The 27,987-nt window shown below is 44.9% G+C and overlaps 1 protein-coding gene across 21 annotated transcripts in view; it reads left to right on the top strand.

The window, feature by feature from the left end:
- Nucleotides 1-27,987, top strand: part of PPP6R3 (protein phosphatase 6 regulatory subunit 3) — a 128,637-nt gene that overhangs the window by 85,675 nt on the left and 14,975 nt on the right. For 6 of the 21 annotated variants that reach the window (XM_019755615.2, XM_019755617.2, XM_074336841.1 and 3 more), the window contains 10 exons: nt 1,177-1,329; nt 3,270-3,419; nt 4,528-4,592; nt 5,758-5,873; nt 7,447-7,532; nt 13,341-13,427; nt 18,625-18,722; nt 20,192-20,246; nt 21,052-21,185; nt 26,992-27,113. In XM_019755615.2, coding sequence (XP_019611174.1) covers nt 1,177-1,329; nt 3,270-3,419; nt 4,528-4,592; nt 5,758-5,873; nt 7,447-7,532; nt 13,341-13,427; nt 18,625-18,722; nt 20,192-20,246; nt 21,052-21,185; nt 26,992-27,113 — 1,066 coding nt within the window. The remainder of the gene's footprint in view (nt 1-1,176; nt 1,330-3,269; nt 3,420-4,527; nt 4,593-5,757; nt 5,874-7,446; nt 7,533-13,340; nt 13,428-18,624; nt 18,723-20,191; nt 20,247-21,051; nt 21,186-26,991; nt 27,114-27,987) is intronic. The other 15 variants (XM_019755619.2, XM_019755620.2, XM_074336837.1 and 12 more) reach the window with 8 other exon arrangements.

A 27,987-nucleotide genomic window follows, 5' to 3' on the forward strand; every position in this document is an offset into this window, starting at 1 on the left:
CCATGTTGTGGGGGGCCAAAGTAACTTCCGTCCATTACCCAGGGTGTCTAGTTCAGCTTCCAGGTTGTCTCTTCCGGTGGCTGGTGGGACCAGCGAGCAGGCAGTGGTCCCACCTCGTCTGCATTCAGCCTGCCTTGGGTTCGGCCCGGCGTGTTTGGCGCTTGTCCCCGGGAAAGAACCTGTGTCGTGTAGCAGTTCCGGTCAGCGGCGTTCTTCAGGCCAGACTTCGGAAGGAGAATAGGGAGAGGAGGGAAAGCAACAGAAAGGACTGACTGAGGAGAAAAGAGAGAGCGTCCAAGGGGAAGTTGGAGGAGGGAGAAGGGACCCGAGGGAGGAGAGGGTGTGTAATGAAGTACCCTGACCTGTATCTTAAGGGGACAGAACGGGTGGCACCTAAGGTGGAGTCTCAAACGTGTGTTCCTGGCCCTGATTCGGAAGTAAGGCAGCAGCACCTCGTGGGGGCTCCTCTTACTGCTGGGACTGAGTGAGATGGGCTTGTCCCTGATTTCACTATTTGATGTGTGTGAGTAGCTCGATGACACTTGTTAAAATGTCTGTTCATTAGAGCTGTCTTACACGAGTAAAACCGTGAGACTTGCAGTTCTGAGAAGCCTCAAGAGGAACAGGAGAGAGCGAGGGTGCCAGTGTGGCTGGCGACACTGCACTCTCTGTTATAACTCGTCCCCTTTCCTGTCAAACTGCTGAAATTCTGGAATGGTCTGTGTCTTTTGTGCTTTCAAAGTACAGAGACTCCCTTTTATGGACAAGAACAGGGTTGAGGTTGATCTGGTTTCCAGGTTGTGATCCACCAGCAGCTTCTGTGTTTGTTTTTATCACACATTTGGCAAAGATGGAGGGCTGCGTCCTAAACCACTTGTAACTTCTCTTCGTTTCTGGTCGGGTTTGGGATACTGCGCTTTTTTATGGACTTCTGTAGCTGTCTGCTTTCTTTCTGTGGCAGCGTAGAATGTTGACACAGGGTATTTGATTTCTTACAAAATCATCCAGGGAAATTACTAGATCATCTTTTTCCTCATACCTTGAAAGACATCAATAGCAGCTTTGGATTTTCCTTCCGATGCAGAACTCAGGTCAAATGTTTGCGGAGTTAGTTTACCCAGTGTTGTTACGTCTCAGCACGCGCCCCTGCTTTAATGAAAGCTTGTTCGTCCTCAGAAAAGTGTGATGAAGACCACGTGGGGCGTGCTGGACCCTCCCGTGGGGAACACCCGGTTGAATGTGATCCGGTTGATATCCAGCCTCCTTCAGACGAACACCAGCAGTATCAACGGGGACCTCATGGAGCTGAACAGCATTGGCGTCATACTGGTAAGACGTTTCCGGAGAGACGTTTTCATTTGCCCGCGATATTTTACGGATAGGTAACTCAAGGTGCAGCCTCACCGATTTACAATGTGTGTCAGTGCCTTCTATTGGTCTGAGCGTAAATGGTCTTCTATGTCGTTTCTGCCTGGAGTTTATCGTCTACTTTTAATGCTTTTTCCAGTAGCTATTTATCGTTGCTGTGTGTAAAGAACTATATTAGAAAATCACAAAGATAATTAAAACATAGGCCTTTCCCTCAAGAAGTTCAGTCTCACAGATGACAGAGTGAGGACAGTCACCCGCTTCAGGGGACTGTACTAGGGATGACCGCTGCTGCTTAGAGCCATAAGTAGCAAAGGGACAGGCGCTTGTCTTCTTTCCACTGAGGTCTCTCTGTCCATGTAACATCGGAGGCACTGTGTGGGCTTTTGATTCGAGTCCAACTTCTTTCTTGAAGCAGCTGTTAGTCTGCTTGTCAGTGGAGCCCAGGGAATGTCTGGATTCCCCGACCTCTGAAGTCCCCAGTTTGAAAGTTTGTGCCTAGAATCCACCGGCCCAGCTCTGGTACTCGTGGTTGCTTTGGCCGTCCTGCCACCCACAGCCTGGAAGGCACAAGGGTTACCACTTAGCAGGTTTCACAAGATGCCATCCCACCGTACACTTGGGGGAGCTTTCAAAAGAGGGTCGGGGTGTTTGTTCACAACATGAAAGGTCTTGGAATGTGCACTTTTATGTTTCTCATGTGATCCTGAGTACAAAACCCTGTGAGAGAATCTTTTTCAGATCATGCCCAGAATGGGGATACGTTGCATGGCTAGGACGTGGTAGAGCCAGGATTTGATATCACATCTGATTTCAAATCCACATGGGCTTTATCAACCATGCCGTTATGCTGCCTGGTGCCACGGACATACTTTTAGTTGTATTTCAGCTTTGGGTTAAAAGACACATCAGTATGGGGCACAGATCAGGTCATTTTGGAGACAGATGAAATGTCAAAGGGTTACAGTTTCTTTGGCAGCCTGATTGTTGCCCTCTGGGGGACATAGTTCTTGCTCCACCTTCTGACTCCAGGAATATAACTCTCCACTCCTGTCTCTGGGAGTTTCCCTGCGGTCATCAAGTACTGGTCTTTACTCTTACTGCTGATAAATATACAACTGCTGTTCGTTCATTCTGTTCATCTTTAGAGCTACTTTGGAGTGGTAACGCATTTGATAAAACTCCTAAAGGGTCATGAATCATTACTTTTTCATTTTGAGATTAGAATACATACCTTAACCATGCGTTTTGTGCTTTTAGGGATTGTCTTTCCTTTTTGTGATACTGTTACTCTTGAGGTAATCTGGAACATCTTTGTACTTCTAGGAGAGCCACATGTCCTCTCTTGTTTCGCTCCATTTGCTGATAGTTCTGAGTTTCAAATGCCAAGGTGGTTATTCTTTGCTGAGATTGTGAGCCCCTCGAGACTGAGGACCGTATTTGTATCTCTCTGTCGCCGTATTGCCCCTGGCACCGTGCCCTGCACAAAACCCATCAGTAACAATTTGTTGAATCAAAATAAAATTCTCATATGTTTCTTTGGAAATTTACTGAACTTAAAATGTCAGTATTAGTTGCTGTGAAAATGTAAAAAGATTCTCCCTTTCTCTTTCAGAAACGTACTCTTGTCTTTTTGTCATCTGTTTATTTTTGGTCTCTACTCAATTCCTTGAAAACTCTGGCATGTTGAATGAGCAAACACTCTGTTATGTATTCTATGAAATGGCATTTCAAGCCCTCTTTAAAATAAACTTGTGTTCCCTTTAATGAGTCCTATTGGACTAAGAACACATCATTTTTACGTTATTAAATCACTGTTTGGTAGTTGTATTAAAGTAGTGGCTTAAGCATTGAGGTAACCGAATAAAAGAAAGCATTGTTTATTTGTGTTTTTTTTGTAGGACATGTTCTTCAAATATACGTGGAATAACTTTTTGCATACACAGGTGGAAATTTGTATCGCATTGATTCTTGCAAGTCCCTTTGAAAACACAGAAAATAGCACAATTACTGATCAAGATTCCACTGGCGACAGTTTGTTATTGAAACACGTAAGCTCACTCGGTGTCTTTCTTTTTTTTTTTTTTTGCCACTCCTGTTTATAGCATTTTCCCATATACCTGTGAAGTAAATTGAAGTTTAAGGACATGAAGTTAAATTTCAGAGTCTAAATAGTTAACTATCTTATTTTCATTGCACTTTTAACCAGTGATTCTATAAATCAAATCCTGGACATATAACCGTTAGATGAACTTTTAAGGAAAAAATCTAAATGGCCTGCTTATTTGGTAAAATTAATAGATTTGAAGATTGAAAATAGGTTTGGAGATTAAAAGCACCGTAAAAATGTCAATACTGCAGAAAACATTTCAGCAGTTATTTGGCACGCCAGAGTTTTACCTCTGGTGCTGAAAACGTGGCTGAAAGTTGGGAGAAGCGAGTTCAGTGCAGTGTTGAGGGAGCTTCTTCTTAGGGTCTGCTTTCTCTGGTTAAGTGTGAGGTGATTTTACTAAGTCTTCAGGTTTCTTCTTGCTCTTAAATGCTGTGATCATATGACATTACTCCCAAACCTGGAAGATGGAAAAGGCTAGCCTGGAGTAAGCAAGTAGATGGGGGGACAAAGGACGTTTGACTAAAACTGGCGCTGGCGCATTCCGGTAATATAGCCCAGGCGCTTGGTGTTGGCTTGCAGGGTTGTGGCACCTGCTTTTAATATGAATGCAGCAATGTTAGTGCCTCCAGAAGTTAGTTGTGCTCACAGTGAAAATAATACAAGCATCGCTGTGGATTCTAGTGAAGTTTTTGCCAGGCACGATTTTCTTTATTCCTTTGGAATTTCGGCCAGGCTCTGTATTTCTGGGCCCAATTTCCGTGGCCGATAAAACCTGGCTTTGCTTTAGGTCAGCTGCTCACTGGTAACAGTACCGGAAATACTGTCATGTCCAACAGTGGCCCTGCTGGAGGCGTGGGTCCTATCTTGTATCCTGAAGGTCTAAACTCGCCGTCACACTGCATTTTGTTTGCCAGTAATTCACAGCTATATTTAGCTTACTGGGTTATACATAGCACTAGTCTGTTTAATTAGACTTCTGTCTCACTTCAGTTTTGACACTGTGACATTTATGTAAATCTTGACTGGTTATATTCCCTTTTTTTCAGCTTTTTCAAAAATGTCAGTTAATAGAACGAATACTTGATGCCTGGGAAATGAACGAGAAGAAACAGTACGTAAATTGTTTCCTGATAGGAATTCAGTTTAATTTTTCAATTGAAAAAAAAGTCCTCCCTTGCCCTAGACAGAGAATCTGGAAAGAAATCACATGGTACATGCCACTTTACAGTTGTAAATGTTCTCTCAGGACCTCCAGATTATTTAATTGTAACAGATATTCTAATAATTTATTTTTAGATCCCTCTGTCTTTCTGCCTCTCTTGAGGGAAAACCTAGGGGTGGGAGTGCTCCCCACCTCTGTGCTGAGCTTTGAAACCTTTCGGTCCTTTCTGAGTGGCTGTTTTCTGAGAATAACGTGGACTTGAAGGAATGGTTGTCAAGCCAAGTCCTCCTGGATGATGGTTGAACCTCGCACGCCTGCCCTGACTGCCCCGTGTTCTCGGTGTAGAGAAGAGTTGCTTCGTGGAACTCGAGGGGGGAATTGCCTAGTATTTTCCTTTTAGAACATTCCGTTAGCTGATTGGCAAGATTACTTGAAGTATTAGTTGATAACGTGTAAGTAGCTGTTACACAGACTTCCCTAGTGATGCTGTCTTAATAGGCATTTTTCTGAATGAAAAGATGGATCTCAGTTGGGAAGATGAGACCCTAAATGTGGAAAGGGATGAGGGATAAATTGCGTACGTTCCAAATGGTGTGTGGGCCAAACACAAGTTGACTACCTCTCATCTTGGCCACGTCCACAAACCAGCCAATATTTCAACTTGAGAAATGCCATTGGTAGATAATTACCTCTGTTAATTGGTTGGGGTGATTAAAATTTGATGTCCTTTAGCAAAATGAACCAGCAGAATTATTACCTTAGTTCCCTACAATCTGTTTAATGTCTGAAAAAGTTTCACAAAGAGATAAAAAGGAAAAGCATCAATGAATGTTTGGGTTTTTGTTTTTTAAAGGTAACAGATTATTGAAGGTTAATGGTTGGTTTGTATAGTTGAGTAAACCTTGTCCTGTCGAATGAGGCTATAGTATAATCTTTGAGTAGACAATTTCTCTGTCTCCCCGCCTGGTAATGTATTGGCGCCCAGCTTTTCTGTCCATTCTCATCGTAGTGCCTCGGCTTCTAGAATGATTGCTTAAATGCACTGTATTCACCAAGGTGTTGCATCGCTCCATCCTATCAGGAGTCTCAGTATTTGCCCTTTGCCCCCTGGCAGGGCCGAGGGAGGAAGACGGCACGGCTACATGGGACACCTGACGAGGATAGCGAACTGCATCGTGCACAGTACGGATAAGGGCCCCAACAGTGCAGCCGTGCAGCAGCTCATCAAAGGTACGTGCTTCACGGAATTGGAATTACATTTTCGTTGGATCAGAGAAAGGATTTAAGGATAAAGTAGGAGTAACAGCATGTTTCCTAGTTGTCTGCGGAGTTTCTTTATCTGGCTCTTTAAGTGAGCTTCTCGAGAATGTTTTGAGCGACATAGTTCTTTGCTGTTCTTATTCCTGCAGTCGTGTTAGTGAGTATTGGTGGGCTTGGCCGAGTTCAGCATACTAGTTAGTTACCCACGTCCGTTTTCAAAGAGCACTGCTCAGTGGCCTAACCCCCTGAGCTCGAAGCACTCGCAAGCTGGCAATTGAGCCACCTGACCTGTAATTCTCTTGCTTTTTCTTTTCTTCTAATGGCCCCTATATAGCCTATGGACTGAGTTCCTATAACCAGGATATTAAAGCATTGATCAGCATTTCCCCTTATCTCTATTACTAAAACAAGGAATATTGGCTCCTAAAGGACTCTTTCTGTCCTAGCATTTGAATGCAGTCAGCCCAAGGTTACTTGGAAGAAAGTGAGTGGATGGATGCCTTTTACACTGGCAGGCAGGCCACGCGCTGTCTCCTCAAACAGGAGAGCTCTGTTACCAGCCGGTCACTAGTCCCATGACTGACTCTGAACGTGAAAAATCTTGAACCTTTGCAGTCCAGAGTTCATTCAGAGTTAACTCGATGAAACTCATTTTCCAGTGTATTCTTCTGTTTATCTTTTAAGAATGTTCATGTGTTCAAGAGGCTGTTACCTATCAAATGTGCATTCAAACCATAGTGAATGCCCAGTGATGGAAAAATTGGGGCTTGCTCACCTGTAATTTTGCTTCTTGAGGGGGGTATAAGCCAGATCATCACAGTTTATGTTCTTACCAAGGAGAAATGGCCATGTGTGATTGTTTTTTAGCTCAGTCTTTGTTTTATGGAAGTTGCCAGGTGGTGCACGTGTGTGTTTAAATCAGCATTATCAGATGACAACTTTAGTAAGGCCTCCAAGATTACAGCTATAGTTTCATTTTCTCAGAAAAGAATTCCTTTAAAATTTCTACAGAAGGTTGAATTTCACTATGTAGCCATGTATTCGCCTGTGACACAGACATTTAGGAAACATTATTTTTGAGCAATTTGAAAAGCCAAACTGAGTTCCACAGAACATTCTTTGGCCAGATGCTAATCAGAGTGTCTCAAGAAAGTGTGCGGGAGCTGACTTTTGGAGTGTTTCCTAAACTTGCATGACCATGAAAAAAGACGGCATTTCCCCCCACCTTAAAGACTTACCTTCTCAGAAGAGTTTGTTGGAAACACTCACATTTTCCAGGTTAAGTTTTTAACCAAAAGATTTTTTAAAACTTGTTTAAATGCACGGCTGCTAAGAGCTATTGGCGTCACGTGTAGACTCTTGGAGGCGTGGCTCTGGTTCCTGAAAGTCCTCGGGGCTCATGCTGTGCACGTCTGTGTAACTCCGGTCCCCTGGGAGTTCTCTGATGAGTCCAGTGGGGGGGGTGCCCTTTTGTGTTACCTGTTGATGTCATTTGTGTGTAGATCACTGTAGTGATGACGCTTTTCTTCTTTTTCCTTTGAAGATCTTCCAGATGAAGTCAGGGAGCGATGGGAGACGTTCTGCACAAGTTCCTTAGGAGAGACTAACAAGAGGAACACGGTAGATCTAGTAGGTTTTACAAGGTTACATTTCTGTGACTTCAGGGCTCTTAGCCTTTGCCCGTTTATTCAGAGAGCTGTGAAAGATCTTCCATGTGTCCTGGGAATTGTGGGTCAAGGATAAGTCTGTTTCTTTACCAGGAAGAGAAGTCAGTGTTCGCAGTATTCTTGCTAACTGGCCCAGTCCGCTCCTCATTCCTGCCTGGGAGGACAGCGGGGTACAAAGAAGCCACTGACATCTGCTTCACTCCGTATTTAGTTTCCGGTTCCCTCAGCGCCCTGCTCCCTGAGCAGCTCAGCAGGATGGCCTCTAGTCTTCCCTTTGCTCTGTGGGTTTGTTGCCTTCTGCCTCAGGTAGCCCTGGGTGGTCAGAAAGCCTGAATGTTCCTTTGGATACTTTCTAATGTTACTGAATTGAGTTGACTTTTGTTTGACCTCATTCCCAGTGGGGGACGTTTTGTAGATGCCTTTGAAACCCCAGCTTTAAAGTCTTAACAGGTTGGTCTTGTAGCCAGGGAATAATGGCATTGATAATACATCTTCTTAAACTATATTGGACTTTGGAATGCGTTCCTTGGTTGTTTTTATTTGTTTGTTTTTTAACACATTAAGTTTTAAGGTGAGTATTGGTTTTGTTTTTAAAGATGTGGAAAAGCATTTCCTTTCGTCAGCGCCTGGCAGCTAATAGTCGAGGCCGTGGCCTTGGTCCACTGGGAAGGAGGTGTGTCAGGCATTTCACTCTCTGTTGGAAATTCAGCAGCTGCAGTCTTGAATTTCTAATAAACAGTAACACCTCAACTGTTCGGTCAAGTGTGTGGCGGCATTATCTGTTTAGAACAGAATTAATTAATGAGGGAAACAGGCTGAGGCAGCGACAGAGCGGCCACTGGGTCATCCTGAGTCACAGCCTGAAGGGCCTGTTGCCTTCTGCTTTGTAGATGGTCTAACAAATTTGGTTCTGTTTCCAGACTCTGAACAGGTTGGTGGGGAAATGGCTTGTTAAGGTGGGTATAGTGATAACAGTAGGTATCAGGAGTGGATAGAATTATGAAGTTAAGAGACAGCTATAAAAAGGGACCTGTGTGGGGTCATTTAATTGAAATAGATCTCATGGCCCTTAGTGTCCTAGTGTATTATAGCCCAGCAGAGAAACACATTCATTTTGAAAGCCCTGAGTCATCAAGGAAAGGTTAAATAATTTTGAATGAATGTATCACTCGGTAGTTTTTTTCCCCCCAATCAAATTGCTCAAACTTCTGGATAACCAGGTTTTATTGTAGGGTGAAAGTGTTCTCTCATACTGTTAAATTGAGCCATTTAATTGTAGAGGCCCCCATGCTGATACCTGTTAAAAATGCAGGCAGAGTGATCTCCTTTAAGGGGATTTTTGTCTTGTTTCTATAAAAAAAAGGAATATTTAGAAATATTCTGATTTTGTTTGGGAAAATTCTTTTAATTTTATCCTTTGACTTCAGAGATAGAAATAAAAAATGTCCCGTTAAACTTGTTGGTATCAGGAAAATTTAAAAACCTCTTTATCTTTGGTAAGTCAAGTAGATTTCTCTTGAGAGCAGTTCTGTGGAAAGAAGGACTTCATTGCAATTCAGACAACACTCAGCTGCTTTGCATGATGCGTCTACCTGGTGTGTGACTGTAAGTGTTACTGTTATGTCCACACGGAGGAGTGCGGGCCTGGCATGCGGAGTCACATGTGGCCTTTGTGGGGCCAACATCCAGACGTGACACCCGTGCTGAAGCAGACGCGAACACGGGCTCCACCCACCGCTCGTTGGAGCTCAGTGCTCCTTTGCCTGTTGCACTTTCTGCCATGTGCACGCACCACATAAATAACCTACAGTAAAAAGGAAGGAAGAAGTTCGCGTATACTGCAAGAGTGCTCAGATTTATAGAGCCCTGTTAACGTTGATGCAGCCCCACTCTAGAATTGTTTTCTGTTAGTGGCTCTTGCTCTTGTAAAAATGGCGTTCAGGAGGGGTGTCCACACGTGTGAGGCAGTGCAGAGTCCAGCTCAGAGCATTTCCCTTCTGACGGTTTCAGGCACATTTATCACCGAAATTAGCGATTAGTTAGTAGATTGCTGACTCCCTGCCCTTTCCCCAAGCAGGTTAGATTCGATGCACTGCCTGATTTCGTTGGTTTAGGATGGCTGGGCCGGGTACCTCTCTGGAATTATTTTGGGTGTAGTAACAGGACTTGAGTCACCCTGTAGTTCAGCACCAAATGCTTGTTGTGTTGCCCTGGCCCGTTCTTGTTTTCTGGTTCCGGCAAGGATTTGTTTACCTCTGCACCAGACACTTCCCTGTCCATCCTGCTGGCTGTGGGCCTGAGGACTTGCTCCATTATGTAGGACAGGCTGAGCCAACCCCAGGCTCCTGTCACTTCTGGGGCAACTTTTCAATCACCCTCCCCCCCAGCTCTGAAGGACTTTGATCTTTCGACCCATCGTGCCAAAGTATATGCACAGCGGAGTCATACATTGTTTATGCTTTTGTGTTAGGAGTTTATTATGAATGAAATTTGGTGTTTTAATTACATGCAGAGACCACTGTTTTGACTAAGCCCCCCATCTAAAAATTGGTAAGGATTTAGATAACATAGATAATGTAGGAAATGTTTTTGCGCTGACTTTGGAAAGTTAAGTTTGTTTTATTCTCTGCCTCCCTCTCCAAGGGGAGAATGTGTTTTAAAAGCATTTGTGCTTCTTTTCCATCGCTGATGAGACAGTTTATGGAGGTTATGTACAGATGTGTAAATAGGAATTGCATAGAGGTCCAGCAGGTTGTGGTGGGACCTCTGAGAGTCGGTGTTTCTGACCAGCCCCGGTCAGGGAGGTGCTGGGACCCAGAGCCAGAACAGGGCCACACCAATGCGGGCTGAGGCTGGAGCTGCCACGTTTCACTCAGAATTTTAAGTCATGCTTGTGGCTTTCCTTAGCAACATGACTGGCAAAAATGAGGGAAACACTTGTTTGGTTTTTTCCTGTAACAGCAGTTAATACAAATTTTGTGAAAGATGGTGACTCCTCAAAAGCATTTTTTCACTGTAGCATCAAGAATGTACTTAGAATACATCTATCTTGGCAAGAGTGTTCTTATACTTGTTACTTTTTTAAGGTATTTATTAGTATTCATTAATTCAGTAAATATTTGAGTGGCTATTATGTGTTTAGTACTGAGGACGTTGTACTAAACAAGACTGGCAAAACCCTGCCTCGATGCAGATGGAGAAACTCCAGGGGAGGGAGTCAGGGAGCGTTTGGGGCAGCTGTGCAATTCAAAATTAGATGGCCTGGGAAAACCTCGCTGAGCAGGTAACATTTGTGTAGAGGCTTGATGGCAAGGGCGGGTAGTGAGCACAGAGGCCCGAGGTTAGTTTGTTCCCGGTATGTGCAGAGGCTGACACGTCATCCCAGAGCGAGCTATGGAGAGAACAGGACGTGAGGTCTGAGGCTCTACAGGCCAGATCTCACAGCTTTAGTCCGCGACAAGCCCTTGGGTTGTGTCCTTAGGGAGATGACAAGCTACTAGGTTTGGAACTGAAAAGTGGCCTAATGTGATGTCCATTGGAAGAAATCCTTGCGGCTGCTGGTGGAGAACAGACTACGGTGGGACCACGGTTGCAGCAGGGGACTCGCTGCCCGATGGAGCGTTAATCCCAACGCGCTAATGGCCTGCACGAGGGAGATGGTGTGGACCTGATGGGAAGTGGTGGGTCTAGGTTCCATTTCTACAGTAGCGTGACAGATGCACGGGGACAGAAGAAACAGCATGACGAGGGTTTTAGCCGAGGAAGAAGAAGAATGGAAGTGGTATTTACTGAGCTGGAGGTTTCTCAGTAAAAGGGGAGCTGAGAAGTTTAGCTCAGGCACTCCGTGGTGAGTACTTCTGTGTGATGAACTAGTGGGATTCCGATTAGCAAGTTTCCCCCGGGGTAAATGCAGTGGTCTTTTTTGCTCATCGTGTTAAATCAGAATCGGCACACCTTTCAGTAACAAAATTGCGAATGTGTGCATACGTTGTGTTGTTATTAACAATAACTTCCTAAAACAGCAGGGGTTTTTTTGGAGGAAAAAATTATATTAAATACTTCCCAGAATTGCTTTGAAGATACAGGTTAAGGCGAATATGTAAAGTGGTCACAGTATCTGACACATAGTTGCTCAACAAAAGCTACTTTGTTTCTCATCTTTAATGAGCTGATGAAATCTTATTTTGTAGCAAAAAGTAAACATGCCAGCAGTAGCCAACTATTTTTGTTCTCTTGTTTAGTTCACCTAGCTTGCTCTTTGAATTGTCTAATTCTGCGCCCCACCATGGGGTTGCACCCCTAAAATACACACTGGCTTCATGTGACTCATGCACTAACTAGCCTGCCAGCCAAGTAGCCCAAAGCTCTTCTAAACCCCCTGCTGTACGACCACTTGGCCCACTCTTCATAGCAGTGGCCCCATGAGATGGCAGCTCCATGACCCAGCAGTACCCCGCGGCCTCCACGTTCCTGCAGCGGCCCCTCCCCCCTCTTCTCTGAAGCTCCTCCCCTAAAGCTCCGACTGACTGACGCTAGCAAGCAGGGTTCCCTCCACGATCGCAGATTGTGCGTCTGATTTCATCAGGCCAGCTTCTGCATAGAGTGCGAGTGCGTCTCTGGACCGGAGGGAAGGCATTGAAGCACTGGGTCCCTCACGTGGGCTCAGTGTCTTTACACAGGCGGTCAGACAGAGAGAAAGATTAATTTTCTTCAGAACGTGATTTACTCAGATTTTCACAAGCTGCATCACACACAGACACAGACCTATTTAATTCTGCTTTGGGCTTGAACCAGTGTTGGAACCTCACACAGCAGAGCAGCCGGTTTCTCTGGCTCCAGCCCATTCAGCATGGCTTCAAGGGGTGGGGGTAATGCCCCCCTCCCCCATGACAGTGGTCTCTGCCCACAACACTTCTGCTAAAAATACAGGAAGAAGAACCCAGAAAATGCAGTGTAAGTGACCTTCAGAAGTTTCATGCCGGTTTCTACAATGTATAGACGGTTCATATTTAGTACTTGCTATACAGCAGTTTCTGCTATTAGTGCTATATACTTAGTCATTTGTGTATCGTTTCTAATTTTTAATACATTTCCTCTAATGTGTGACATTTCTGAATTAATAAAATTCACTTACCATGAAGCGGTGAATAGTTCATGTTTGTGTTTTTGCTTAATTAATGTCAGTTGGTTGTGAAGTTCTGAGGGCAGGGGGACATTTTAAGGGGAAGAAGATTTGGGGTCTTTTTATAAGCTGGAGACTTGACTCAAGTCATATGAACAGTGCTTTTCTTAGAGTGGGCAAGAAATGCAAGAATTTCAAGTGAAATGGTTATATTTAAATCTCACCTTTCTCGTGGCTCATTAGTAATCCTGGGAATTGCAGTTTTAGCCTTCCAGGTTGGCACATATAAATTATTTTTATATTTCACCTGAGCCATTCCTTCCGCCTTCCCTTTGTAAACATTTAATTGGAGATAATTACCAAAATCACTTGAACGGAGTTAAGTCCTCTGGCCTGTTTTCTGGTGATGTTGGTAATGAGTGAAATGACCACACGTGGGCAGCAGAGGGCAGGGCGCCAAGCCATCTGGTTAGGGGACGTGCACCCCAGAGTATTGGGTTGATTTTACAACTCACTGTTTCTTAGTTTTGTTCTTGTTGTTACACATTGAGAGAAAAAGTAAATGTTATTTTTCCATAAAAATGCTGATGCAAACAAATGTCCAAAACATTTTATGTTAAATAGTCTTTTACATTTTTATGCATATAGGTTACAACCTGCCATATTCATTCATCCAGTGATGATGAAATTGACTTTAAAGAAACGGGTTTCTCACAGGATTCTTCTTTGCAGCAAGTGAGTCATGCCTAAAGCTTTGCTTTTGTTTTTATTTTCATTGCTTAGTCCAGTTGCCGTTTATGAATCAGTTTCGGAGTCAGATTATGTTAGGATGTGATTGGGGTTACTTATCCATTAGGAAAAGCATGCAAACAGGAACTGTTGGGTATGTGACAGGAGGGTTTGTGTTGATTATATTTCCAGGAAATGTTTCACGCCTGATAAACAATGGTGAGTTGGGTCAATTCTCAGGAGCTTTGAATGAACTGAACGAACAGTTCATGAAGCGCCTCAGACATGCTCGTTGTGCAGACCTTTACAGTAGTTGAGTTGTTGCCTAAAGACTCCAGTAGTCGAGATCTATGGGTAAGAATAATTGGAGTGAGACCTTTTTAATGTCAGTAAGCGTAACTTGCCTAAATGTCCCTGAAGCAAATGGCTTACATGTTTCTAATTTCTTTAAGGTCTACTAAATTAAGTTTTAGTGGAAGCAGCTCATTGCCATCCTCCCCTCCCGCCCCCAGATTTCTCTCCGTTCCCCAGCTGCTTGTTATCTTTGTGGGGGAGAAAAACAGGATATAAAAATAAATGTACTGCTTTATCACCCTTTGGTGGTTCCTGAGGGGCGACATGATTTCACTGTCTCAACTGGGTATCAAGTTTGGGAGCTAAAAATAGAAGCCCTTTCCAGAGTTACCGTGTTTCCCCCAAAATAAGACCTACCCCGAAAAATAAGCCCCAGTTAAGATCGTCAGCCAGACGGACGCATTTAGTACGTTATGACAGTGTTCCAGAAGAAGATGACATGACTGTATTTGAATAAATATAGATTGTTGTACATGAAAAAATAAGACATCACCTGAAAATACGCCTTAATGCATCTTTTGGAGCAAAAATTAATATAAGACCCGGGCTTAACTTTCAGGGAAACATGATATCAACACTTGGTACGGAGAAGGTGTCCTCAGTCAGGACCAGGTCCTGGCACGGCAGTGGCCTTCCCGCCCGGCACTGTGTGTTGCTTGGCTTCCTTTTTCTCCATCTTGAAGCCTCATCCTTGACCAGGGCCAGGATGAAATGTCTGATGATCACGCGGCCCTGTCTCTTGCATCCCGTGAACTGGCCTGCTCTGGCATAGGCCGAGCTGAGCAGCTGGTTTGATACCAGGCATTGAACGTTTCCATCTTCAGTATAGTCTGAAGTAGCGTTGCAGCACTAGGCTGATGTTTGACACTGCTGCCCTTGAAGCCGGCCCCCCGATCCCCCCAGGTTAGGGGCAGGGAGCACAGGGAGCAGCCATGGGGGGGTGCTGGTGAGCCGCTGGGCTTTCCTATAGCCTGCAGCAGCCCCTCACTGCCACCCTCCCGTCTGGGCTGCTGTTGAGCAGCCCTGCCCTCCGGGCTCGTTGGGAGCCCGCGTGCCTCCAGGCAGGCCTTTCTCGGCCTGGCCATCCCTGGTGCCGCCCCAGGAAGCGCTGACGACAGCTGTGTGTCGGGAGCGCCCAGAGAGTACGGAAATGGTCCGCCTAACCTGGGGTGCACCCCAGTGCCATCCGTTGCTCCACCCTACAGTGGAGCGTGATGGGGAAAGCGGAAATCATCAAGGTGATTTTGTACCTGTGGAAATAGCTTTAAGAAGGAGAGTGCCCTAAACATCTATTTGTAAATAAACCAACAAACTTGGAACTTTAGGCTACTGAGCTAATCAAGGGGTGGGTACACTTAGGTATGTGGAAAGGGGACCCCCTTACTGCTCATTAAATCCGGTTCCTGGGTCATAGCTGTTCTGGGAGACTTCTGGCATTTTTTTGGTTTGACTGACTGCCGATGTGCCGATGAAGCCACCTGGTCACAGAACTGCCTTAGTAACAGCTCTCCCCGGGCTCGTGCCTGTGGGTTCCCTCCACTTTGTGTAACTCTCCAAAACGGACGAAAAGGACTGTGCTTTGCTGATTGACAGGCTCCCAGCAAACTTCTCTTTGCAGGTTTAAAACCAATCATGGATCATTCTGAAAATAAGAAACAGACTCCAGAGCATTTTTCCTTTTTCATTTGAGCATACAAGTCTAGGTTAGTTTAGTCCAGAGCTCTTTGTATGTGAACGAGAACTTCAAGTTCTCGTTCATATTTGAAGTTAGGTGTCGTGTGGGTCAAGTCCCAAGTGTAGAGAGCTTAGGGCAAGTTACGTAACAAGGTTTCCTGCCCGTGTCACTCACTGCGGGGCCACATTCGGCCCCGAGTGCCTCCCAGGGTTTCTGTCCCTGCCTGTCTCGTTGGGCCTGCTGCCCTTCTGCTTCCTCCCCTCCAGTGTTTGCCTCTTGCCTCTCGTAACTCTGCCTGACAGAGGTGTGGAGGCTGAGGCACGTCTGCAGAATTCGCGCTGCGTCCCACACATTGGCTCTAGAGTACCCATCCGACCGGCTCCCCCAGGCCTCATTCCAGACAGGCTTGTCCATAGGCACGTGGTCAGATGGACAAGGTGAACTGGGAGAGTCTGTGGCCCAGCTGACACCCCCAGAGAGATTTGCTTAATGAAGCAGCGGGATCGCTTCTCGGTGACTTGGACAGTCCCCGGCTTTGGCCAGAAGCCAGTTCCAGGAAGTGTGGGGGTTTTGTTTTTGTTTTTTAATTTTAACTGATTAAAATATTTCAGTAATTACACAGCCGTATGGGGCTCTCCAGATTTGGATTTCTCAGGGTGGAAAGCACTTGTGTAGCTTTACATAGAATGCAGTAACAGCCTTTACTTCTGTGGGGGTAGTAGCCTTGACAGCTTTCTTAGTAATAATCAGGTTTGAAACCTGCAGTTCTTTGCTGGTTGTATCCTAGGAGGTATGATAGACTTGGCACTAAGAGGGCCACGGTTCCTTGGTTTTCCTTTTCCTCGGTGCTGTGGCACGGAGGTTAACTGTCTGTCAGTTGTGACGTATCTGCACAGACAGACAAATGCGAATGTGTATGTGTATACAGTTGGCCCTCTATCCATGGGTCCCGCATTGGTGGGTTCCGCCACTGCTGATAAAAATATTCAGGAAAAAACTAGACAAAGCTGCTGACGTACACAATGTAGCTAGGCCCACAGTGGGTCTGTTCCGAACATGTATAGACTTTTTCTTGTCATTGTCCCCTAAGCAGTCCAGTGTAACAGATGTTTCCACAGCCTGTGCGTTATAGTGGGTATTATGAGTGGCCTCGGGATGATTGGAAGTGTGCGAGTACGGGAGGGTGTGGGCACTTTTTATGCCAACACTGCACACAGCCTTACATAAGGGGCTCGAGCCTCCTTGGGTTTTGGTCCCCGAGGGGGTCCTGGGACCAGCCCCCCGGATGCCGAGGGACAGCTGTGTGTACGTATCTGTGTGTATTCACGTGCACATTTAAAAACACTTAGTGGTTGCATTCTGTTTATAAGCATTGAAGGAACACTTTGGTAACATCTTCCCTTTTGCACCCAAAACATTTACAGTATGATCTCTAGAAGTACAAAATTAAAGGGAAAAGAAAGACTCAAAGCAAACAATTGAGAGGGACCTTCCCCCCGTGTGACCAAATGTCCATCCCAAATAAAGTCAGAGCCTGGCTTACGCTGCTCGCTCAGGATGGCTTCCTCACCTTCACTGCATCTTCAAAGTTATCAGGCGCTCCTGTTACCTTATCAAAGATAAAGCTGTGATTCGGGGGAGTCGGCTTCTTTTTTTTTGACTTAATGACTATAAATGCTCCATCGCATATTTTCTATTCATGCGTCCAAAACTGGGCCCAGCCTCCTGGAGCTTGTGCCTCCCCTTCTGTCAGCCAGATCCCCACGCTCAGCCTCGCTCTTCCTGACGGCACGCCTGCGAGGCTGGCCCTGTGCCCCACGTGCTCGTACAGTCTCATCTCTGGGCAGGAAAGGGGACGGCAAGGAAGTGTGAGCGTGAACAGAGGCGGCGGTGGGTATACTCAGAGAAAAGGGGGGTTGCAGTTCTCTGTACACCAGATACAGCGTGTCTCAGACCTAAGGAAAAGATGCCTTCCAAAGCCAAATATAAGTGATTTTTAATTATCCACAACTTGGATTATCTATGCCATATTCCCTGCCACCAGAATGAGCAATCAGGAAGGAAGGGCAGGCACGTCTGCAGTGTACATCAGTGGGTGGGTCCGTGGGCTCCGCTCGGGGGGAACCAAGGACAGATCGGCTTAACTCAGCGACAGCTGCCTCCCTCCCTCCCAGCAAGTGGCCTCAGGAGCCATGTCTTTAGTTCAGCCACTGGCCGCTGCTCATGTCCCCTGGATGGGGCTCACCTGCAGGAGAGAGCGGTGTCATCTGTCCACAGCTCTGTCCACGGGCAGCACACACATTGGTATCTGTCTCCGGGTTTACTATTTGGGGTACACCAAGGAGTCGCCCTTCCTTATCGTCTTCCCTTCCTCACTCCTGATAGAGAACGTAGGACACATCCCCGATTCACCTCCTGGGCCTGCTTGTTCTCTTAGATTAGAATTCCAGCATTTCTGCAGAGTCCCCCATTTCTCCCCTAAGAAAACCCAGGTAGCTCGGTGCTCTAGAAACGGTGTAGGAAACTGGTGTAGGCTTTTCAGAGTGATTTCAGGGCAGTGTTAAAACGGGCTGTCCTTTCTCATAGGTAGGACAGAGGTTACTTTTATACTCTTCCCAGTCTCTTTAAGACTTAAAGCTTTTTCTAAGAAAATGAAGTGTCCCTGAACGTGTGTTTGTAAGATGCTGATGGTGATTGATTGTCTTTCTTCCTCTGCCACTATGTTGCTGCAGTTATTGGGGGCGGGGAGGTGCAAAGGTGGGGCGGGGCTGGGTGGGGTCAGTACTTGTTGGATCTTAAGGATAAGGTTGGTTGTGTCCAGAGGTAACTGATAAACCTTATAATTTCAGACTGTCACATGTCACTTGATCACCTCTTTGAATTAGACAACCCAGACCCCGCTCTAAAGATAATTTGCAAGAGGACAGAGTGGTCACTTAACACTTCTTACAATGACATGTGCCTTAGAATGACTTGTGCACCAAATTCCAAACAGTTCCTTTTTGGGGTAAATTTTGTGTCTGAAATTATTTGATCTGTTTTTTAGAAAACACACCAACTTTTTAAGTCCTATGGCTCAATAAATAAGATGATTTCTGGAACACAAATGGGCAAATAGTATGTAGAATGTCATTAGAATCATTATGTCACTGTCACTGGTCCTGGGGTTGCCAGGCCTTTTCTGATTATCAGATGCAACAAATGACGTCCAATTTTATTGACCAGTTTGGCTTCAACGATGAGAAGTTTGCAGATCAAGATGACATTGGCAAGTGAGTATATTTTCCTGTTTCCTTAATTGTCTCGTGCACTCCTGCTGGTTGTGAGACATTTTGTGACTGTCCTGGGCTCAGGTGTTCCTTTCCTTCCAACGCGTCCAGCCCTGGGGACAAGTAGGAGTTAGAAGGTCTCCCACTAGGAGGGGTTGCTCTGGGGCTTTGCCTCTTTCACAGAGGTGTGTTTTTACTAGATTTAGGAACTCCTCGTTAGTTGCCAGTAGCATTATGTAAAGTAGCTCCTCCTGGAGAGAGAACTGGTTTGAGCAAGCACAGGGGGAGGTGTTAATATTACAGGGCGGGGTGAGCAGCCCCAGCCTGCGTGTTCTCTCGTCGAGGTGACTCACTATAAGGCAGAGGTAGGTTTTTGCAAGAGCCAGGCAGGCAGAGCACTGTGCAGTCAGGGTCAGAGGCGCACAGAAATGGGGATTGTTAGTGCTGTAGAGAACGAGGTGTAGCAGATGTGCAGTGATCCACAGAAATGAAAGCAGCCGGCCTGGCACCTGACCTGCAGGTGAGAGGTGTTTATAAATAAAGGGTGTATGCAAATGGGGTTTAGAGTGTTGATGGCTGCTCTCACAGGGGGCTCGCGGGTGACCCCTGTGAGCCCCCAGTGTCTGTTACTGTTCCTCCAGTAGTTGGTTGAGCCACAGCCAGTGGAGGCTGTGGGCCCTCACAAGTTGTAGCTTAGGCCTGGGAGAAGCTGAAAGGCCCCCGGCACACTCTGTGCCACGCAACGTGCTGTCGGCACACTGAGCCGCAGGCTGCACTGTCCCAGCCGGAGTTGGAGGCTGTCCGCAAAACTGAAATCCACAGAGAGCAGGGACTGTCCACGTGGTGGTGTGCCTGTACCCCAGGGGTGCTCGGCTCCGAACCCACAGGCTCGCCACAGGGCATCCGTGCTCGCCTTGAACTCACACTGAATGTTAGGAGTCCACAGTCTCTTTACAGCTTGCACTGGGTCCTTGGAATGTGGCTGATTAGAACAGCTCCTTTAAGGACGTTAAGCCAGCCCCACTCAGAATTATGTTGAATAGGTTGTGAATCCTTTTACTCCCTCCTTTCTCCCCGTTGATGTTTCATAACAGCGCACGATTTCCGGCCTGTCTGTGTGTTTTATGTATGAGTGTGCTGGCTGTACCTGCAGAAAGCTCAGTGTTCAACAGCTTCCAACAACCTTTTCCTGGTTATGGAGCATGGTTGTTTCCGTGGATGTGAAAAGCCTTCACAGGACAGCTGTGAGGGTGTTTATTGTGTCTCAGAAGGCTTCCCTTCTAGCCTTCCCATTTCATACAAATTCCTTAATACTAAGGGAGGAGGTGTCATTTAATGTAAGCAAGGTGTTTGTTTGTAACTTACAGAGATTTCAGTGATAGTGGGAATACTTTAAATTTGGAAAATTTCACAAATACTGTCTTTGAGTCTATAGATAATTAACTGTTCCTACACTTATATTTTGTTTACAGTGTTTCTTTCGATCGGGTATCAGACATCAACTTTACTCTCAATACAAATGAAAGTGTAAGTATTAATGTTCGCTGTCGTAGCCACCAGGCATCTGAGGGATGGGCGAGTAGGAGCTGGTCTGTCAGGCTGTGCGAGAGGCTGTCACTGGGACACGGCGTGTTAAGAGCGCTGATTCTTCGCCCTCTCATGTGACCTGTCTGGCCCCTGTCGCATCTTAAACATGATTGCAGTGTAGTTACTGAGCTTCAAGGAGTGTAGCTGGACTCCAGCGTGCCGCCTTTCCGGTCTGCTGTGTGGCAACAGGATAGAAACTTGGGCGGGGTCAGGACAGCCTCTCCTCCCCAGGCAGTTGTGAAGCAGCGGGCCAGTCCGCCACATCAGATGGCGCTGGACTGTGTCACCTGAATGGGCACCACCTTGATCTCTGTGCTGATTGGCATGACAGACACCGGTCTGTGTGCTGACGTGATCAGGGCGGACTGCAGCCGGACACTTGGTGCTCGTCACGGCTTAGCTGGGCTGATCCCAGCGCTGGAGACGCAGGCTGCCTTTCCTGTTGGGGCGGAGCTGAGGCCGCCTGACAGGTGGGCGGGGCAGCGAGGCTCCCAGGCAGAAGTGGGTCCCTGGGGACAGTCCCGGCTTCTCAGGCTAGTTCTGGATCCCTCTTACCGAAGGGGGATTCTGGCTGTCGCTCACACAGAAGCTGACATTAGGTGCTTACATTTTACCTTAGTATAGGGGATAGGCACTGTTTTTAAAGGAAGGGGAAGAATGCAATGTACATTGGTAACTTTTGGAGAAAATAAATTGATTTGTAAATCTGTTCTGTTCTTTCCCTCCCTCTCTCGTTTCTATTTAGGGAAATATTGCCTTGTTTGAAGCGTGTTGTAAGGAAAGAATACAGCAGTTTGACGATGGCGGCGGGTCTGACGAGGAAGACATCTGGGAGGAAAAGCACATTGCGTTTACACCAGAATCCCAGAGACGGTCCAGGTGAAAGATGAAAGATGTCTTGTTAAGGCACAAAGCAGATGCTTACTAGGAGAAGTGCACTGTGTCCTGGAGCCCAAAGCTTTTGTCCTGATAGAAATGCCCTGGTTGATTGGTGTGGTGGGTGCCGGTGCTCCCAGCTGCTGGGAGACAGGTGTGGACAGGGTGATCTGCTTGAAAATGCTGGCAGGGTTTAGCTGTCGTTCACGGAGCACTGTGACAGCCTCTTCTGCGTGGGGACGATGCTGAGGAATGTAGTCGCACAGGCTCTGATTAATTGTTCCCTTCCCGTTAACAACAGCGGCAGCCAGGTTATGTTTTGGTTGTTACACAAGACTGAAAGTTTCCCCAAGGAGGGAAAAGTTCTCTCTAAAAGCTAATCTAACTTGCGGAGATAGTCATGGCGGTTGACACGCCTCAGAATCAATCCAGTTTTTATTTTTTCCTAATTTTCTTTAAGTCTCTCTGTCACAAGAACCCAGATTTGCTTCTGTACACAGGGAGTTCTTGTTACCTGAGTATCATTAGACTCCTCATAGTTAGTAGAACAACAGCTGAACTTTCATTTTTATTTCCTTTAATTTTAATAAGTAATGTTTTAACATGGCATACAATCTGAAGAGAAAAGGGTACAGTGAAAAGTATAATAAAACCTCCTCTGTCCCGTCTCCCAGCCAGCCCCTCAGCGGCTTACCCGGCAGAGGTGTTTCTGTCTCACAGTCCAGAGCTGTTACGGTCACTAAACTTCGCTTCTTTCTTTGGTTTCCACTCTGTCACCTTCCACATGTTGGTTACTCACCTTGTGACCACATTGTAGCCGCCGCAGCTCCAGGAACAAACAGCAAGAGTCAGGTGTCTTCATGGGGATTTTTTCTTTTTTAAGATCAAGCGCCAGTCAAACTTGTCTGTCACCCTTTGCTAGGAAATCTTGGCCCTTGTGTTGTGAATTTACTCAATAACCGTTGCCTGGTAGCATTTATCCTCTGGAGGCAGACCGTCCTCACACACTGAAACTGCAGTGCAGTTGGTCCTAACAGAGCATTAAGTGTGGCAGTGAAAAGTGTCCTGGAGGAGATGACAGGTGACACCCAGAGGGAACACAATGTGACGAGAGAAGGCAGTTGTTTATTTAACGTCTCTGTTGAGGTAGAATTGACTTGTAGTAAACTGCATTTATTTTAATTACGCAGCGTGATAAGTTTTGACATGTGTATACCTCCATGAAACTGGTATCCCGTCAGCATCATAGATTTACCCGTCACCCACAGACATGCCCTCGTGCCCTTTGGCAAGACCTTCCCCCACCTGCTCTCTGTTCCTTTAGAATGATTTGTGTTTTTTTAAAGTTTTATGTAAATGAAATCACACATTATACATTCTTTTGTCTAGCTCTTTTCACTCAGCATAATTATTTTAAGAGTCATCCCTGTTGTGTAATGTACCAAGAGTTCATTCCTTTTTATGGTTGAACAGTGGTCCATCAAATGGATACATTATATAATTTGTTAATTCATTGACTTGTTAATGAACATTGGGGTTCTTTCTAGTTTTTGGCTGTGATATCATTTGAAACTAGAGAGTGATAAGTTAAAGATGTATACTTAGAAACCCTGAATAACAAAACAGAGTTAATAAGCTAACGAAAGGAAATTAAGTCACTTTTTAAAAAAAATCTAAAGGCAAAAAAAATAAAAGGCAGCTGGTACAAACAGAAAACTAACAGCAAGATGATAGTATTAAACCGAGGCAACCACATCAGTAATGGTTTAAGTAATAAACAATAAGTACTAAACAAATGATCCAGAAACCCCCGGTGAAACACAGAGATGCTCAGGTTGGATTTAAAAAAAAAAAGGATCTAGTTTATTCTGCTTGTGTGAAATAATTTAAATATAGATACAGAAACGAGTCAAAAGAAAAGGTCCAGGGTCTATATTTCAAAGGAAGGGGATAAAGAAAAGGTCATAAAGAACTCTATTCATTAAGAAGACTTAACAATTCTAAATGTCTGTGTACCTAATAATAGCATCAAAATACACAGAGGAAAACAACTGCAGGGAGAAGCAGACAAATCCACAATTATAATCAGATATCTCAACGCTCCTCTCTCAGTAATTGATACAACAATAGGCAGAAATCAGGAAAGATACAGAACACTCAAACAGTACTACTAACCAGCTTGACCTGCTGGACATTTATGAAGCACTCCACCCAACAGCAGCAGAACATGCATTCTTTTCACGTGTACATGAAATATTTATTAAGCGAGATTATATTTTGGCTGTAAAGCAAGTCTCAACAAATTCCAGGGTTTCAAGTCATACAAAGTATGTTCTCTGACAAATAGCAGAAATATCTCTAGACAGTCTCCAAATGTGTAGAAACTAACACAAGTTAAGAAACCAAAGGGAAAATTACACAGTGTTTTGAATGGAAAGAAAATGAAAACACAGCATACCAGAATTTGGAGGACACAGCTAGAACAGTACTTAACGGATCATGTTTAGCACTAACTGCATACTTTTAAAAAGAAGAAACATCTCAAATCAGCAACCTCAGATTCCACCTTAAGAAACTAGAATGCAAAACAAAAACAATAGAGAAAATCGTAATCAAAAGTTGTTCTTCGAGAAGATTAATAAAATTGATGTACCTATAGACAGAATGATCAAGAAAAAAGAAGATACAAATTACTAATATCAAGAATAAGAGAGGTGACATCACTACAGATTCTACAGATACTGACTAAACGAAGATAAGGGCTTATTATGAATATCTCTATGCCAGTAACTGAAAACTTAGATGATCTTGGAAAGATACAAAGTACCAAAGCTCAAGCAAAAAAGGTAACCTGGATAGTCCCATATCTACTAAAGAAGTTGAATTTTTAATTTAAAACTTCCCACATGTACCAAAAAACCTCTAGACCCAGATGGCTTCTCTGGTGAATTGTATCAAATATTTCAGGAAGAGATTATACCAGTTCTATACCAAAGCTTCCAGAAAATTGAAAAGAAGGGCATAGTACCTATGTCTGTGAGGCCCCATCAGTGCAAGCTGATACCAAAAGCTGACATTACATTGCATTACAAGAAAAGGGACCAGTTATTCTCATGAACATAGATACCACAACTTTTAAAAACTTAGCAAATAAATGCAACAATAATATATCATGACCATGCAAGATGTGTTCCAAGAATCCAGAGTTAGTTTAACATTCGGAAGTCAATCATACAGCTGAATGCAGCATCCATTCCTAAGGATTTTCAGCAAACTGGAGCTAGAAGGGAATTTCTTCCACCTGATTAAAGCTTCTATAGTAAACCTACCATTAGCACCATACTTAATGGTAAAAGACTCAGCGATTTCCCCTTAAGATCAGGATCAAGACAAGGGTATGTGCTCTCACCACTGCTTTTCAGTGTTTGTGCTGGAGATTCTAGCCAGTGCAGTAAGTCAAGAAAAAGAAATAAAAGGCATCTAGATTGGAAAGGAAAAAGTAAAGCTATATTCACAGACAGAATGACTCTCAATGTATAAAACGTATTGGAATCTACAAAAAGACTAGAACAATTAAGTGGTTTAGCAAGATTTCACAATATAAGATCAATATAATTGTATTTCTGTATACTGCAATAATTAGAATCGAAATCACTATATAAGATCAATATAATTGTATTTCTGTATACTGCAATAATTAGAATCGAAATCACTATATAAGATCAATATAATTGTATTTCTGTATACTGCAATAATTAGAATCGAAATCACTAGGCAATACTATTCATAGTGGCATCGGAATCTTACATAGGTAGGGGTGAATCTGACAAAAAAGAAGAGAATTGGAGGACCAACACTACCTGATTTCAAGATACAGTAATTCAGACATAATTAAGACAGGGACTAGATTGAGGGACAGAGTAGAGCCCATAAATAGGTATGTAGACCATTGATTTTTGACAGAGTTGCTAAGGCAATTCAGGAGAGAAAGGATAGGCTTTCAAATAAATAGTGCTGGAACCGTTGGACGCCTGTATGCAACAAAAATGAACTCAGTCCATGCCTTTTACCATATATACACATTAACTCAAAATGGATCCTAGACCTAAATATAAAACTAAAAGTTATACTAGAAAGTCTTTGTGACCTTGGGTTAGGCAAAGATTTCTAAGATGCAACACCAGAAACACTATACGTGAAAGAAAAATTTCAGTAAGTTTTAAAGTCATCAAAATTAAACAAAAATTTTCTACTTTTCAAAAGAACAAAAGGACAAAGCATACACTAGGAGAAAGCATTTGCAAATTGTGTATCTGATAAAAGACTTCTAGGAGAATGTATAAAGAGCTCTCAAAACTCTATCATAAGAAAAAAAGACAATAACCCAGTTTTTAAAATGTACTAAAGATGTGAAAAAACTTCAGAAAAGAAGATAGATGGGTGGCGAAGACACGTGAAAAGCTCCACCTACACATCTATTAGAAGGCGTTTTTTTAGATTGTGATCTACACCTTTAAGGGTTGCCCAAGTGGTAGAGTTCTGATTAGGCAGCTCACTCGCAGAGCAGTCTTTGTTTTTTTTGTTTTTGTTTTGAGGTTGTAAATACCTTTTTTGAGGTATTTACAAAAATGGCACAAAAGTGAATTCAACGTCATGTTCATGCATACTTCACATCTTGAACCACAAAGGTATTTTGCTATAGAACTGAGTAAGATTAGCTTCCGCAGCAGCTGTTACACACTAGGATCACGTACGTTACACCAGAATCGGCAAATATTGCCCCAAACTTCAGTTGTTAAAGCTGAGACAGGTTTAAGGCCATTGAAGTTCAAGGACAGAAATACGAATCTTTTGGAGCCACATCTATTTGTTTGAAATATGTGACTGTTCTTCCAACCTGTGGTCTTAAACTTCTGATTTATAAAATCCAAAAGGAAAATACAGAAGAAATTAATACAATAGAGGTTATATTAAATAAGAGTAACATACAAAGCTGTAATGAAAGTGAATTAAAGCCAAAATGTTAAAACTTGCTCAGTAGTTGTTAGGACCAGCCTACCCTAGAAGTTAGGTAACATATACTATTATTTGCAAATAGATTAATTTATGTAGCTCTAACAGGTTCGTTTCATCAGTATGCTGTTAAACTAATCAAAAACGACACACCGGCATCTTCCCTTCACTAGCACACACTGCCGCCACCTGCAAAGCTGGCACTCTGCCTCAGTGACTGAAAGGAAGAAACAGCGGGGACGTAACATTAAGGAAAGAGAAGGGGAACTAGAAGATTCTGCAGTGCAGCTCTTCCCATCAGCCAGCGGCCTTGCTAGAACGGGGCTGGTTTCCGTGCGGACGCGCGCTGTGCAGTGGGAGGGTGGTCCCTGGGGACCGCTGACCTGCCCCGGGGCGCGCTGGTTCCTGCCTTTTGCTTTAGCCGTGTTCTGATCCCCGGAATCAAAATATCTGGGCTGTCTGTCGTCGTTTCCTTAAGAAACCTGAACCTCCCGGCGTTTGTCCCAGTTGAGGGGACGCTGCTGCTGTGTTGCTCCTTCCGCTTTCTGTGGACCAGTCATTTGTCTTCCATTTCCTTGCGCTGTTCCGCTGAGGCTGGCTCGGGGCCTCCACGGACACACTGCCCCTTCTCACCCGTGTCCCCGGCGCTGCTGCAGCGCGAAGTCTTAGTGAAACGGCAGGCGTGATCCAGTTGAAGTGCATGCGATTCTTTGTTGTCGGATGAAGTTTAGAAGGTCCTGGGCTTAGCTGGTGCCTGGCAGGCAGCATTAAATATTTCGGTTCCTTTGTTCCTTAGCTCGGGGAGCACAGACAGCGAGGAAAGTACAGACTCTGAAGAAGAGGATGGAGCGAAACAAGACTTGTTTGAGTCCGGCAGCGCCAGCACCGAGGATAAGATGGAGGTGGACCTGAATGAACGTGAGTCGCCTCACTCCTCCGTGTCGCTCGCTCTGTGTTGGAAAATAGGCAAACTGGTCCGCAGTGTGAGGTGACTCCAGAAGGAAGAGTTAGCTGAGATACCTGCGGTCGTTTGACCAGGCCAGGGAAAGGCGCAGGTTATACCTGCGAGGGAAGCGCACTGTGTGAGTGGCCGGAGGAGACTGCCATCCTCCGGGTGTGGTGGTGCCGAAGGGGACAGACCGCGGGTGATGGAAAGATGAGGCAATACTGGTGTGAAGCATCGTGACTGCACCAGGCCAGAGGAAAGGCCTTAAAGCGTAACCAGTCTAAAGGGGTTGTTCAGAGTTGATTTATGGGTCTTGTAACTAAAACTTGCCCAGCTAAGTGCTTATTTATGTCCTGCTACTTGCTGAGAAGACTTGGTTAGCTGGCCTGTTACAAGCACTGTCGGCTTCTTAGATTTTCAGGCTTTCCAGTGTTGTCTTCCTGGTGTCCGTGGAGGCTTGCCACACTCATCCAGATTTTAGGGCAGGAAGCACGGAGCAAACCCTAATTCAGACCTGCTACGTGCGGGCCCTCATTTAATCCTCAGCAGAGCTTCCCTTCTGACACCAGATGTGTGGTTTTCCCACAGACCAGTTTTCCGACACCAGCTGGGTGTCCTACGGTTCAGTCAGATACTTCTACCTGGAGCTAGTGCAGACCCCACAGGTGAGGGGCTCAGCCCCACTTTGGATGCCAGTCAAGTCCAGGCCTCTGGTCCTTCCGACCCAGCGGCCGTAAATCAGGAGTTCCTGTGACCTCTTTGGGTTCAGTTATTTGCTCAAACAGCTCACAGAACTGAGAAAAGAGCTTTACTTACTGTTACCAATTTATTACAAAGGATGTTTTG

Source organism: Rhinolophus sinicus, linkage group LG06 (genome assembly GCF_036562045.2).
Source record: "Rhinolophus sinicus isolate RSC01 linkage group LG06, ASM3656204v1, whole genome shotgun sequence".
In the NCBI taxonomy this organism is placed as follows: Eukaryota; Metazoa; Chordata; class Mammalia; order Chiroptera; family Rhinolophidae; genus Rhinolophus; species Rhinolophus sinicus.